Genomic DNA, 16,633 nt, shown 5'->3' with positions numbered 1-16,633 from the left:
AAGTGGAAAACCAATTTTTAAAAAATTACATAATGTATCCAAAACAACACATTTTTTTGCTGTTGGAATATATCTTCAATGGTTTGTCTTAAAAAAAAAAATTCATTCCCCCTTCTGATTACCCCCCTTTCTTTAACCCTTTCTTCCCCTACCGATCTTCCTAGTTCTTATGTTCCGTAGATGAGAGAAATCATATGATAATTATCTTTCTCTGCTTGACTTATTTCACTTAGCATTATCTCCTCCAGTGCCATCGTGTTGCAGCAAATGTTGAGAACTCGTTCTTTCTGATAGCTGAGTAATATTCCATTGTATATATGGACCACAACTTCTCAATCCAGTCATCTGTTGAAGGGCATCTCGGCTCCTTCCACGATTTAGCTATTGTGGACAATGCTGCTATGAACATTGGGGTGCATATGGCCCTTCTCTTCACTACGTCTGTATCCTTGGAGTAAATATCCAATAGTGCAATGGCTGAGTCATACGGTAGCTCAATTTTTAACTTTTTAAAGGACCTCGACACTGTTTTCCAGAGTGGCTGCACAGGCCTGCAACAATGTAGAAGGGATCCCCTTTCTCCACATCCTCTCCAGCAATTGTTTCTTGCCTTGCCAATTTTTGCCATTCTAACTGGCGTAAGGTGGTATCTTAGTGTGATTTTGATTTGAATTTCCCTGATGGCTAATGATTTTGAAAACTTTTTCAGGTGTCTATTAGCCATTTGCATGTCATCATTGGAAAAGTGTCTGTTCATATCTTCTGCCCATTTTATGATTTGTTTATTTGTTTCTCATATATTGAGTTGGAGAAGTTCTTTGTAGATCTTGGATACCAGTCTTTTATCCGTAGCATCATTTGCAAATATATTCTCCCATTCCGTGGGCTGCCTCTTAGTTTTTTTTGACTGTNCTCTAGTTTTTTTTGACTGTTTCCTTTGCTGTGCAGAAGCTTTTTATCTTGATGAAGTCCCACAAGTTCATTTTATCCTTTGTTTCTCTAGCCTTTGGAGATGTGTCGTGAAAAAGGTTGCTTTGGCCGATGTCATAGAGATTGCTGCCTATGTTCTCCTCTAGGATTTTGATGGATTCCTGTCTCACATCGAGGTCTTTCATCCNTGAGTCTTTTCTTGTTGATATGATGTATCACATTGATTGATTTGCGAGTGTTGAACCATGCTTGCATCCCAGGTATGAATCCCACTTGGTCATGATGGATAATCCTTTTAATGTACTGTTGGATTCTATTAGCAAGGATCTTGTTGAGGATTTTGGCATCCATATTCATTAGAGAAATCGGTCTGTAATTCTCCTTTTTGAGGGGGTCTTTGCCTGGTTTGGGGATCAAGGTAATATTAGCCTCATAGAATGAGTTTGGTAGCTTTCCTTCTGTTTCTATTTTTTGAAATAGCTTTAGGAGAATAGGTATTATTTCTTCTTTGAATGTTTGGTAGAATTCCCCAGGAAAACCGTCTGGGCCTGGAGTTTTATTATTTGGAAGGTTGTTTATCACTGACTCAATTTCTTCATAGTTAATTGGCCTATTTAAGAAATCTATTTCTTCCTGTTTCAGTCTTGGTAGTTTATAGGTTTCCAGGAAGGCCTCCATCTCTTCCAGATTGTTTAGTTTTTTGGCATATAGCTGTTGATAAAAGTTTCTAATAATCCTTCCAATTTCATTGATGTTGGTTGTGACCTCTCCTTTTTCACTCATAATTTTATTAATTTGGGTCCTTTCTTTATTCTTTTGGGTAAGTCTTGCCAGCAGTCTGTCAATTTTATTAATTCTCTCAAAGAACCAGCTTCTAGTTCTGTTGGTCTGCTCTACTGTACTTCTGGTTTCTAATTCATTGATTTCTGCTCTAATCTTGGTCAACTGCTTCCTCGTGAGTGGATTAGGTCTGTCCCTCTGTTGCTGTTCCAGCTTCTTGAGGTGAGAATATAAAAACTGCATTTTAGATTTTTCTATTCTTTTGAGTGAGGCTTGGATGGCTATGTATTTCCCCCTTAGGACTGCCTTTGCAGTATCCCATAGGTTATGGACCGTTGTGTTTTCATTCTCGTTGGTCTCCATAAATTGTTTAAATTGATTTTTGATTTCCTGGTTTATCGAATCATTCCTGAGCAGGATGGCTCTCAGTCTCCAAGTGTTTGAGTTTCTTCCAAATTTTTCCTTGTGGTTGAGTTCCAATTTCAGAGCATCATGGTCTGAGAATATGCAGGGAATAATTTCAGTCTTTTGGTATCGGTTGAGACCTGCTTTGTGACCCAGAACATGGTCCATTCTGGAGAATGTTCCATGGGCATTAGAATAGAATGAGTATTCTTTGGTTCTGGGGTGTAGTGTTCTATATATATCTCTGAGGTCCAACACGTCAAGTATGGCATTCAAAGCTCTTGTTTCTATGTTGGTTTTCTGCTCTGGTGCTCTGTCTATTGCTGATAGTGGAGTGTTGAAGTCCCCTACTATTAGTGTATTTTTATCTATATGTCCCTTTATTCTGGTTAAGAGTTGGCTTGTGTATCTTGTCGCTCCCCTGTTGGGGGCATATATATTTACAATTGTCATATCCACTTGTTGGATACATACTTTAAAAATAATATAGTGCCCCTCTGTGTCTCTAACTATAGTCTTTAGTTTAAAATCCAATCTGTCTGATATGAGAATTGCTACCCCAGCTTTCTTTTGAAGTCCACTGGAGTGAAAGATGGTATTCCATCCCTCTACTTTCAGTTTGAATGAATCTTTAGGTTCAAAATGAGTCTCTTGTAGACAGCAAATGAATGAGTCATGTCTTTTTATCCAATCTGCAACCCTGTGGCGTTTTATGGGAGCGTATAGACCATTTACATTGAGACTGATGATTGAGAGATATGATTTTAATGATGCCATGTTGCCAGTAAAGTCTTTGTTTCTATGGATTGTGACTTTCTGTTCTGTATCACTCTTGGGGCCTTTTTACTTTTATAGAACCCCCTTAATATCTCCTGTAGGGCTGGTGTCCTGGTTACGAAATTGGTCAATGACTGGCGATTCTGGAAGGTCTTTATCTCTCCATCAATTCTGAATGACAGCCTTGCTGGATAAAGGCTCCTTGGCTTCATGTTTTTCTCTGAAAGAGCTTTAAAAATGCCCCCCCAACCCTTTCTCTCATTCCAGGTCTATGTAGACAGGTCTGACGTAATTCTGATACCTTTGCCTTGGTACATGAGAAATTTCTTTGCCCCGGCCACTTTCAATACTGTATCCTTGGATCTGACATTTGTGAATTGCACTATGTCATGACATGGCATAGGTTTGTCGTGGTTGAGCTTGGGAGGGGTCTTCTCTGCCTCTTGGACACAAATGCTTGTTTCCTTTGCTAGATTAGGGAAGTTTTCAGCTACAATTTGTTCAAATATCTCTTCTAGACCTCTGTTTTTCTCCACCCCCTCGGGGATGCTGATGATTCTGACATTGGAATGTTTCATTGAGTCAGTAATCTCCTGTAACCTACATTCTTGAGCACGGATTCTTTTGAGTCCAGATTCTATTTTAGCTTTCTCTTCTACTAGTCCATCCTCCAATTCGCTGATACGTTCTTCTGCCTCATTCATCCTGGCCATCAGAGCCTCTAGTTTTTTTTTTTTTTTAAAGATTTTTTATTTATTTATTCAACAGAGATAGAGACAGCCAGTGAGAGAGGGAACACAAGCAGGGGGAGTGGCAGAGGAAGAAGCAGGCTCATAGCAGAGGAGCCTGATGTAGGGCTCGATCCCACAATGCCGGGATCACGCCCTGAGCCGAAGGCAGACGCTTAACCGCTGTGCCACCCAGGCGCCCCTGAGCCTCTAGTTTTGACTGCATTTGGCTCATAGAATTTTTAATTTCTGCCAGATTCGCTCTCATTACCACCCTTAGAGATTCTATATGCTCATTAACATTTTCGTTAATACTTTTTTCAAGTCTACACATCATCTTGACCATTGTTACTCTGAATTCCATTTTCTGATAATTTGGTTATATCCATATCCATTAGTTCTGTGGCAGAGGCCACAGACTCATTGTCTTTTCTTTGCTGGTGGGGGATTTCTTCTTCTCATCATTCTGATGAAGAGAGGTTGCAGGGTTGTCCAGAGTCCAAATTATTGACCAGGACCCAGGCCGTGTGCCCTTGTTTTATAGGGATCTTAGGGATGTGGGCTTCTGATTTTTCAGCCTGCCTTCTGGGGGAGGGGCCTGCAGCACAGATACTCAGGCAACCCTGTTTGGCTAGAGTCTCCCTGTCCCCTGTGAGGGGGGATGGGGTTGGGCACACTGTGAGCCAGTATTTCCAGGCTTTTTTTCTCTGGCGGCTTTCCCTGGTGGTTTGCTGTGCCTCTTCTGAGAGTCAGAGCAGCAGTGGCCAAATCTCAGCCTCTGTCTCAGAACAGAGGGATCGTGGACCATTCTCCACTGATGTTCTGGCCACTTTAACTCTGTTTCTGTTGGTGCTGCTCAGCCCTGCAGCATCCCGGGATGTGCGCCCCACACCCGGCGTCCCAGCCCTCACTTCCAGGGCCTGCAAGTCTCTGTCCTTTGTGTTTCTAACACCACCAGCCGCCAGCCGCCCCTGCGTGCTCTGGAGCTCCGTTTCAGTGTGGTTTGTGCACTCCGGATCTCTGGTTTTCAGACTGGTCGCGCACGTTCCCCGAATCACAGTCTCAGTCTGCACTCCCATGGGTGCCGGTCCACGAGTCCGCCTGCTCCCCCCCGTGCAGGTGGCTACCGCTTCCTGCCACCCCAACGCGGCGGCTCCCTCCCCCTTCCGTTTATCTTCCGATATTTGTGCGCGGTTTCTTGGCTCCCCGCTTCGTACTTCAATACTCAGCGCTGGAGATGTTCACTTGTAGAGATCCAGATGCATCTTCCTGCGTCTCAAGCTGATTCCGTGAGTGTTCAGGCTGGTCTGGTACCTATCCAACTCGACTCGGGACCGGATGAAAAAGGGGTCCACTACTCCTCCACCATCTTAACTCCATTCCCCAAGTAGTACTTTTTTAAAAATTTAACTGCACTGCGTTTTTCTGTTTTCTGGTATATTTGTGTATTTGTAATACGAGTAAATTGTGACCTAAAAATGTTATTTGTACTTAATCTCCCTTTTCAAGTGTGTTTATGTTTCTGTTTGGCTAAATATGTATGTAATCTATTTTTTGAGAGCACAAAGGACACCTGAAGAAGAGCTCTCATTATATTTTTCCAGGTTAAATATATTACCCACTGGATCCACCCATTCAATAATGTTGATTTTGAATAATTTGATGTTTCACTGGATAATTACATTATCCCAGCAATAATATTTCTGTTTCCTGTAATTTTGATTTTGATACTATTTGAAGTATAAATATGCATAATAATTAGATCTCCACTATGAACTACAAACTATCACTGAACAGCATTTCTTTGTCTGATTTCATATTTTTGTATTTGAATTCAAATACTTTTATCATTAGTATCAAAGTCCACATGTTCTTGTAGTCTGTATTTGTCGGGTATGTCTTTATCTTCTTTTTTACAGTCAACCTTTCTGAGTCATTCTTTGAATCCCTTTAAAATCCAACCTGAGAGTCTTTTATTACAAAATTTATTTTATATTGACACAGCATAAATTACTGTGTTTTCCATGTTCCATGTGTTTGCTTTTTGATGAGATGTAAGATTTACAGTTTCCATCCATGACCTCAATCAAGACATTTACCATTGCAGGGCTGCAGTTTTCTCAAATGTAAAAGGAAGTATTGAGTAATAGAAGATTCTTAAAGCCCCTATCTCCCCTAATGTTCAACAGCTATAAATTAATTCTTCATTATCATCAGGTCAGGTTCAACCCAGATCTGAGTATTTTCCTGGAGATGTCAACAAAATAGATTTTATAGAAGGATAAACTACCTATTCCATGTTTCAGCTCTACTGTGAAATACAAAGAAATAACAATATTTAAAGCCATTTTTAATTGTTCAGAATATGTTTTGATGAATGTTAACAGGAAAGTTATACTGCATATCATAAAGCAACACAGAAGCACACACATTCTATTAAAAAGTTATGTTATACATGTAAAAAAGTTCCTCAAAGCAATACTTAATCTTTGTACACTTGCTCAGATACTTTTTACTCTTTTCCATTTCAGTGTTTAAATGCTAGTTAGGACTCACTAAACTTAATTCACTAATGGGTCAAGACTGGAAGTTTGAAAACATTCATTCAGAAATCTTAACAGCTAGCTACACCATTTGGCAGAATTCAGAAGGTATTTTGTGACTTCGTTACAAAGTAAGTCAAAGATGGTGAATGTCACTAGTAGAGCTTTACCTGCCCAGGAGGTACCTTACCTGGAACAAGAAACACATGAAGAAATGCTTACCGTTTGTTGCAATGGAGATCATAGATAGGTGTTTTAAACTGAATAGACTTGACCATCTCCCCAGTACGAAGCGAATATAGATCTACACAACAGTAAGGTGGACTTGTGCTTAAAAAAAAAAAAAAAAAAGACAAAAGCCATTATTTTTTAAAATGCGGGAGGCCCAGTAAATTCTACATTTTCAATGATTCATTATATACTATACATGGCTAGCTGGACATAATTAAAAAAAAATAAATTAAAAATAAATTTTAAAAAAATAACATGAATGGATAAATCTTAAATAAAATACATGGATGATCAATAAAAAAATTCTACATTTTCTTATTAACATGATTGTAAAACCCCTAATTAACATAATGTAAGGAAATTGATTTGAACTATTAAAAATTCGTAATATATCCCAACTAATTCATTTCAGAAATGCAAAATTTGGGAAAAAGAAAATGAAACTCACTCACCAAATTATTACTATAGAAAAGAAAAAATCATAAAATTATCTTAATAAATGCAGAGAAGTATTTGATAAACTTAAAAAAATTGCTCATGATAAGAAACATTTCATTAATCTGATAAAGTATAGCAACCTTAAAACTAATAAAAATATCAATCATATATAATGGTAAAACACTGAAAATCTTTACCCTAAAATCAGGAACTAGACAATATTCATTATCAAACCACATCTACTCAACATAGTATGGAAGGTCCTGTGCATAAGGCAAGAAAATAAATTACTATATGGAAGAAATACAGCTGTCATTATTTGCCGAGAACTTGACTGTATTAAGTATAAAACTCAGTAATACAAATCTCTATATCAAAATATACATAAAGACAACTCTACAATAGCAGTGCCTGGGTGGCTCAGTTTGTTAAGCGTCTGTCTTCAGTTCAGGTCATGATCCCACGGTCCTGGGATTGAGCCCCAAATCCAGCTCCCTGCTCAGCAGGGAGTCAGCTTCTCCCTCTGCCCCTCCCCCGCCCCCCGCTCATGCTTGCACTTTCTCTCTACCTCTGAAATAAGTAAATAAAATCTTAAAAAAAAAAAAAGACAACCTCACAATAAAGATGAACCTCGCAATAAAGACAAAACATGGGTTGTTAATACGGATTGTTAGTTAATTGATATATCAATTTACCCAGGTCACTAATAACAACAGCACCTGTATTTTTATGAATTAAGCACAAACCATTATAAAGTGAAATTTTAAAATATATATGTTGAATATATGAATATACTGAATACCTTGGAATGAATCTAAGATTTTGACATATTTACACAAAAGAAAGAAAACAAAACAAACCAAAATAAACTGAAGTATATACCAGAGGCTGACAGACTTTCTAAACTGATACAGTTCCACCCTAATGAAAAATCGACCAGAATGAGACCTCATTCTAAAATGTATATAAATATGCATTCCACATGATCAGACTTATACTGGAAAGGTACAGTAATTAAGACACTGGGTTCTTGGCACTAGAACAGATAAAGAGGCTGATGTTTCCATCTTAACAAAGTAGGAAAAGGAGAGCAAGTTAAATCCAATAAAAGTACAATGAGGGAACTAGTAATACAATATGAAATGAAATGAAACTGGAGTAAGCAAAAGAAAAAATCTGTGGAACTAACACCTCGTTTTCTGAAACCAATCTAAACCAATCTATAAAGAAATAAATAATCTGAATATGCCAGTATCTATAAAAGAAACTGCACTCATAATTTAAAACTTCTCACAGTGAAATCCTCAAAAATGACTTCATTTCTAAATTCTATCAATCATTTAAACAAAAATGTTTAGATATCCTACTAAATAAAAACTTTAAAAAAAAAGTAAAAATAGAACTATCATAACTATCATATGGTCCAGCAATTCCACCTCTGGGTACTTATCAAAAAAAAAAAAAAAAAGACTAATTCAAAAAGATACACTATGCAGCGCCATGCTCATTGCAGCACTATTTACAAGAGCCAAGACATGGAAGCAACCTGCGTCCCTCAATGGATAAATGGATAGAGAAAATGTGATAGATACAGACATAGATACACAATGGAATATTATTCAGGCATTTAAAAAAAAAAAGGAAGTCTTGCCATTTGTCACATGGATAGACCCTGGGGGCATTATGCTGAATGAAATAAGTCAGACAAAGACAAATACTATATGAACTCACTTATATGTGGAAGTTTTAAAAACAAAAAACCTGAATTCTTCAATACAGGGAACAGACTAGGAGTTGCCACAGGTAAGGGTATGCAAAACAGGAGAAGATGGTCAAAAGGAACAAATATCCTGGGGCGCCTGGGTGGCACAGCAGTTAAGCGTCTGCCTTCGGCTCAGGGCATGATCCTGGTGTTATGGGATCGAGCCCCACATCAGGCTCCTCCGCTATGAGCCTGCTTCTTCCTCTCCCACTACCCCTGCTTGTGTTCCCTCTCTCGCCGGCTGTCTCTATCTCTGTCAAATAAATAAATAAAATCTTAAAAAAAAAAAGGAACAAATATCCAATTATAAGATTAACAAGTCCTACAGATGTAATGTACAGCATGTGACTAGAGGTAACAATCCTGTATTATATATTTAAAAGTTGCTAAGAGAGTAATCTTAAAAGTTCTCACCAAAAGAAAAAAAAATGGTAACTGTGTGGTGACGAACATTAACTAGACTTACTGTGGTGATCATTTTAAAATATATACAAATATCAAATCATTATATCATATACCTGAAACTAATATAATGTTATAGGGCAATTATATCTCAATTTAAGGGGGAAAAGGTTATAATACTGGTCTGAGCACAGAAATATAGGTCAAGGGAACAGAATAGAGAGTCCATGAATAAACTCACACATATGACCAAATGATTTTCATCAAAGGTACCATATAATTAAGCAATGAAAGAACGGTTTTTGAACAAATGCTGCTTTTAAAAACTAAATCATTGCATGAAAGGAATTAAAATTTCTCCTAACTTACATACAAAAATTAACTTATAATGGATCACATTCCAAGAACATAAGAACCAAACATAAGAACGAACTAATTGCTTCTAGAACAAAATTTAGGTAAAATTTTTTTTTAATTTTTTATTATGTTATGTTAGTCACCATACAGTACATCATTAGTTTTTGATGTAGTGTTCCATGATATTGTTTGCGTATAACAACCAGTGCTCCATGCAACACGTGCTCTCCTTAGTACCCATCACTGGCCTATCCCAATCCCCCACCCCCTCCCCTCTGAAGCCCTCAGTTTGTTTCGCAGAGTCCATAGCCTCTCGTGATTCATTCCCCCTTCTGTTTACTCCCCCTTCATTCTTCCTTTCCTTCTCCTACCGATCTCCCTGCTATTTCTTATGTTCCATAAATGAGTGAAACCATATGATAATTGTCTTTCTCTGCTTGACTTATTTCACTTAGCATAATCTCCTCCAGTCCCCTCCATGTTGCTGCAAATGTGGGGTAATCGTTCTTTCTGATGGCTAATATTCCATTGTATATATGGACCACATCTTCTTTACCCATTCATCTGTTGAAGGGCATCTCGGCTCCTTCCACAATTTAGTTATTGTGGACAATGCTGCTATGAACATTGGGGTGCATATGGCCCTTCTCTTCACTACGTCTGTATCTTTGGGATAAATACCCAGTAGTGCAATTGCTGGGTCATAGGGTAGCTCTATTTTTAACTGTAAAATTTATTTCTTAAACAAGAAAAAGAAAGCATGAACACAGACATAATTGACAACACAAAATTACCAAAATTAACAACTTTTATTTTTTAATAAAGATATTTAAAAAATGAACAAGCAAGTCCCATATTGTGAGAAAATATTTTCAAAAGATGTATCTGATAGGGGCGCCTGGGTGGCACAGCGGTTGAGCGTCTGCCTTCGGCTCAGGGCGTGATCCCAGCGTTATGGGATCGAGCCCCACGTCAGGCTCCTCTGCAATGAGCCTGCTTCTTCCTCTCCCACTCCCCCTGCTTGTGTTCCCTCTCTCGCTGGCTGTCTCTCTCTCTGTCGAATAAATAAATAAAATCTTAAAAAAAAAAAAAAAAAGATGTATCTGACAAAGGGTTTGTATCCAGAACATAAAAAGAACTCTTATCATTCAATAATAATGAAATATACAACACATTTTAATGGCCGTAATATTTTAAAAGACACTTTACCCAGGAAGATATAGAGATACATATGATAAAAAAAAAAAAGATATAGAGATAGCAACTAAGCACTTGAAAAGATGAAGTGAAATGCAAATTAAAACCACTAAACCACTAAGGGATACCTACACTCACTGGAACGGCTAAAATTTAAAAGACTGGTAATACAAGAATGCAAAGTAATTAAAATGTCATACATTGCTGTTGGGAATGCAAAATGGTACAGTCACTTTGAAAAATAATTTAGCAGCTTTTTATACATTAAAAATACCCTTACCATATGTCACATCTAGGTAATTTGCTATTCATAATAACAAAACACTTAATGGAGATCAATAGGTGAGTGGATAAATATACTGTGATATACTGAGGCAATGGAATATTATTCAGCAATTTTAAAGAACAAGTTATCCATACAACAACATAAATGAATCTCAAAACCATTATAAAGTGGAAAGAGACCAGATACAGAAGTCTACACACTGCATGAGTCCCTTTCCATGAAAAGGTAGAAAGGTAAAATTATAGGAAGTAGATCAGTGGTTGCCACAGGGCAGGGAAAGAGGGAAGCGCCATGAAAAAATGTGGTGGATGATGGAAACATCGCTGTGTCTTGACTATGGAGGGTCCTTACACAACTGGATGCAATTGGCCAAACTGGAGGTGGGGGAAAAACCTAATAAAACCTGAACTTCAATCTCTAAAACTGACACAAGGCAAAAATTCTTTTTTTAATGTTCCCAAGTAATTAATCCAGTCCTCTGCTGAGAAGCAATGAGTTAATAATGAATGAAATCTAACATTTTGCCAGACCAACTGGGAAGAAAAAACAGCTTGTCACCTTCAATTAGCAGCTCGTTATAGCTACAGTACACTAGAAACTTGAATTCTGATCATTTCACTGGCATCCATACAATGTCACAACTGAGATTCTTCTTGCAGAAAACCTTCAATAGAAGTGGACAAAACAAATGCTATGAAGGCTCGGTTTAGAGTTCACCGAACAAGACTTGGTGGAATTGGAAAACCTATTTATATATGGAAAAAAAACTCTTATTCAGTGCCTAACAGAAAAAGATAATTCTTTTAAAAAAAGAGTTTTCAGAAAGTCACACATTCATAAAGGAGTCATGCTATCTGCCAATAATACAGTTGTGTACACGCCTGACATACCCTTTTGTTCTCTATTTTCTATCTTTTTAAAAGCTTTGACTATTTCCCTGGGACACAGCAAGACAATCTTAATTTTCCTCATGGATAGGCTGATGAGAAAGCTTTCCATAACATCAGCAGTATGCATGCCCCTAACAGAAAGGATGCATGTTAAACTGAAACTAAAATATACAGACATGAAATAAACTTTTACTTTGCACTCCAATATACACCAGACAGTGCCACAAGGAAGTTATATAGAGAATAAGTCTTCATTAGATCTCCAGAACTCAAATGGGTTAACATTTTTACAGGTTTGTGTCTGACATTTAAACATAAAGCTATGACTTAACTTTACAATAAACCTAATTAATTCTTTAAGAAAAAAAGTTCCACATAGAAATGTTGAGAGTCAAATTTAAAATGTAACTGAATATATTGCAAGCAAACACCAGAGGTTGGAAAGAAAGCAGGAATGATGCAATTTTTATTATTAAATGGTTGGCTCAGGAAGTCGAACTTGTGGCCCCAGCACCTGTCTCTCCAATACATAGGTATCAACATGCATAGTATAAAGTTATGTTGTAGTTTTCATGATAAATATAAAATAGAAATGAACACAACCGGTCCTTAACTGACCTTCTCTTTACCTAAGTAGCTTGTTTTACGGTGAGTAATCAAGAAAATAATCTGAAAAATTTTGTATCAGAATAATCTGTTACCTATTGTACCCATGACCTATACCCAAGAGGGAAATTATTAAATTTGCTTAGGGAGGGAAAACTCCTCCCACAGCCAATGGTATGGTATTGAAATAGTTCATTTATCTCAGTGAAGCGTGCTGATGAGAACTATTTGAAGGGCAAATTTTTTAAAAAGCTTCCATTATTGAAAATGTGATGGTTAAATTAAGCAGTAAGGAATTATGAAACAAAATAGATATCTTAAAAGAAAAAATATTAAAAAGATTATAAATACATAAGATAAACAAGAAAACACTAAACATTTCCATCTAAATATCTTGGCTACGTCAGTGTTTCTTACTTTCTCTGTAATACTTTTCATCACATTAAAAAATATTAATATATATTTAATAATTTTTTTTTTATTTTTAGAGCAGTTTCTGCTTCACAGCAAAACTGAGTACAGGATACAGAGATTTTCCATATACTCCTCCCACCATTCATGCATAAACCACTCTTTAGCAATATCCCCTATCAGAATGGAATGTTTGCTATAACTGATGGACCTATAATGACATATGATCACCCAAAGTCCACAGCTTACATAAGGGTTCACTCTTGGTGTTGTACATTCTATGGATTTGGACAAATTTATAATGACATATATCCAACATTATAGTATCATAAAGAATAAACTCATTATCCTAAAATTCCTGTATGCTTCCTTCCTTCAACCGCCCTGGCCAATACTGATCTTTTTACTATCTCCATAGTTTTGCCTTTCACAGAGTAGAGCTGAAATCACAGAGGAGGTAGTCTTTTCAGACTGACTTCTTTCACTTAGCAATATGCATTTAACTTTCCTCCACTTCTTTTTATGGCTTGATAGTTCATTTTGGCCCTGATTAACACTCCGTTACCCGGATGTACCATAGTTTCTTTATCCATTCATCTACTGAAGGATATCTTGATTGTTCCATGTTCTAGCAATTATGAATAAAGCTAATATAAACACCTGTGTGCACTTTTTTGCACAAGTATAAATTTTCAAGTCCTCTGGATAAATACCAAGCAAGGTAACTTCATGAATCATATGGTAAGAGTTTAGCTTTGTATGAAATTGCCAAACTGTCTATCAAAGTGGTTTTACTATTTTGCATTCCTACCAGAAATGAATGAGAGTTCCTGCTGCTCCACAACCTTACCAACATTTGATGTTGTCAGTTTTCTGGATTTTGGTCATTCTAATAGGTGTGTAGTGGTATCTCGTTGTTTTAATTTGATTTTCCCTGATGATATAAGATATGGACCATATTTTCATATGCTCATTTGACATCTATCTATTCTGTATGAGGTGAGGTCTTTTGCCCAATTTTTTTTTTAAAGATTTTATTTATTTATTTGACAGAGATAGAGACAGCCAGCAAGAGAGGGAACACAAGCAGGGAGTGGGAGAGGAAGAAGCAGGCTCATAGCAGAGGAGCCTGATGTGGGGCTCGATCCCATAACGCCGGGATCACGCCCTGAGCCGAAGGCAGACGCTTAACCGCTGTGCCACCCAGGCGCCCCATTTTGCCCAATTTTTAATTAGTTTTTCATTTTCTTATTTGGGTTTTAAGAGGTCTCTATATATTTTGGATAACTGTCCTCTGTCAGATATGTATTTTCCAAGTGTTTTCTCCCAGTCTGTGTTCCATATTCACATTCTATTGACAGTGTTTTTGAAGAGCAGAAGAGCAGAAGTGTTTAATTTTAATGATATCCAACTTTTGTTCAGAAAATTGAATCTGTGATAAATTGAATCTGATAAACATCAGAAACATTTCCAGAATGAAGAGGAAATGAATAAAAGGGATTAACTGGAAAACAGCAGATAAAAAGAACTGAACATAGAGATTCAATTTATGGAAATACATATTACTGAAGAAATTCTGTCTTAAGACTGTAGCATCAATCCCTGCCTGATAGTCTCCAGCCTGCCAGCCTAAGCTATTTCTTACCTGTGAGCCCCCACAATCATGTAACCCAATTCCTTTAAATGAAAATCATGTTGAATCACTGTATTTTACACCTGAAAATAATATAACACTATATGTTAGCTATACTGGAATTAAAATAATTTTTTAAAAAAAAGAAAACTCCAGAAACCAATACTGCACCGTACATTAACTAACAAAATTTAAACTAAAAATAACAAAAGAAGATAAAGAGAAGAAAAAAATAAAATGACAAAGAAAGAAAAATCATGTGTGTGGGTATATACACTGAATGATATACTGGGTAATCAAGAATATAATACACATGCCGAAGGTTTGCTCAAAAAACAACTGCAAGGTCATGACTTCCATCTCTGGCTGGGCCTTTGAGTCTGCAACAAGTTGGAGATGAAGGCTAAGGTAGTGTAATAGATGCCATCACTACGCACTCAAGGACCATCCCAGCTCAGTCCCAATTTGCAAATGTTAGAGTTTTTATTTTTCCTTTTGGTACCTGCCATTTAAGAAAATCTCTGTCAGGTCACTGCCTGACTGCCAAGATAATAGAGATTTCAGTAATCACATAAGACAATAAACATCATCTTCACAAAAAGAGTTTAGAAAATCCACTAAACAATGGGTGGATGCAGGCAAAAAGAGCATACTCTGGGGAGGATGACAATCTGATGTTCGGAGTTGCACATTACAATATTCAAATGCCCACTGTTCAAAAAAAATTGCAAGGCACACAAAGAATCAGGAAAGTATAGCCTATTCATAGAAATAAATGGAGAGAAACACTGAGGAAACCCAGATAGTATACTTAGTATACAAAGAATTTATATCAATTGACTTAAATTTCATGCTCAAAGAGCTAAAAGAAAATACACAGATAAAGATCTAGGAAAATACACAGATAAAGATCAATAAAGATCTAGGAATTATGAAACAGGAACTACATGGAAATAATGGAACTAAAAGTATAATAATTAAAATGGAAAGCATACTAAAGGTTTCAGAAGCGTATCTGAATATCAGAATAGGCAAGAAGATAGAATGTGCAAACTTGAAAATAAGACAACTGAAATTACATAACAAAGGAAAATAAAAAAAGAATGAAGAAAAACTAACACAGCTTATGAGCAACATTATAGATCAACTAAATGTAACCAACTCAAAGAAGACTCCACCCAACAAGAGAATATACATTCTTCTGAAGTGCACATGGAACATTCTACAGGATACACCATATGTTAGCCACATAACAAGTCTCAATAAATTTAAAAACAATGAAAACAAGCTTTCTTTTTTTTTTAAAGATTTTATTTATTTATTTTACAGAGATAGAGACAGCCAGAGAAAGAGGGAACACAAGCAGAGGGAGTGGGAGAGGAAGAAGCAGGCTCATAGCAGAGGAGCCTGATGTGGGGCTCGATCCCAGAACACCGGGATCACGCCCTGAGCCGAAGGCAGACGCTTAACCGCTGTGCCACCCAGGTGCCCCGAAAACAAGCTTTCTAACCAAAATGGAATGAAACTGCTAATCAAAACCAGAAGGAAAACTGGAAATTCACAAGTATGTTGAATTAAACAATAACCCCTTAAATAATCACTGGGCCACAAATATGTGGAATTAAATAATAAACTCCATAACAATCAACACTACATTAATGGAATGCAGGGGGAGAAAAACACATGATTATCTCAACTGATAAAGAAAAAAGCATTTGCCAAAATTCAACATCCTTTCATGATAAAAACATATTAAGAAATTAGGAATAAAAGAAAATTTCCAAATATGTAAAGCGCATTTATGAAACACCCATAGCTAATATTATACTCAATGGTAAGAGACTGAATGCTTTCCCCCTAAGATCAGGAAAAAGAAAAGGATGCCCACTTTTAACACTGCTATTCAACGTTGTATTGAAAAATCTAGCAAAAGCAATTAGGCAAGAAAAAAAAAATTAAAAGCTTCTAAATTGGAAAAGAAGTTTTACTAACTCACTCTATTCACAGACAACATGATCCAATATATAACAAATCCCAAAGAATCCACAAAATAATACTAGAACTGATGAATTCCAGAAAGTTGCAGGGTCCAAGATCAACACATATAAAACAGCAATTATCAATCCAAAAGAGAAATTACGAAAGCAGTTCCATTAACAAGAGCAATGCAATCTCTATCAAAGTTCCAATTTCTGCCTTTTTTTGCAGAACTGAAAAGCAAACCTAAAAGCAAATGGAATTGCAAGAGGCCCCAAAG

The 16,633-nt window shown here is 36.7% G+C and overlaps 1 protein-coding gene across 1 annotated transcript in view; it reads right to left on the bottom strand.

Annotated features, from left to right (window-relative positions):
- Window positions 1-16,633, bottom strand: part of BCAS3 (BCAS3 microtubule associated cell migration factor) — a 621,209-nt gene that overhangs the window by 481,028 nt on the left and 123,548 nt on the right. Inside the window, exon 8 of the mRNA XM_034640661.1 lies at window positions 6,386-6,493. Coding sequence (XP_034496552.1) covers window positions 6,386-6,493 — 108 coding nt within the window. The remainder of the gene's footprint in view (window positions 1-6,385; window positions 6,494-16,633) is intronic.

Source organism: Ailuropoda melanoleuca, chromosome 13, assembly GCF_002007445.2.
Source record: "Ailuropoda melanoleuca isolate Jingjing chromosome 13, ASM200744v2, whole genome shotgun sequence".
In the NCBI taxonomy this organism is placed as follows: Eukaryota; Metazoa; Chordata; class Mammalia; order Carnivora; family Ursidae; genus Ailuropoda; species Ailuropoda melanoleuca.
The sequence above is the reverse complement of the archived record's forward strand: the minus strand, read 5'-3'. Positions and strand labels throughout refer to the sequence as shown.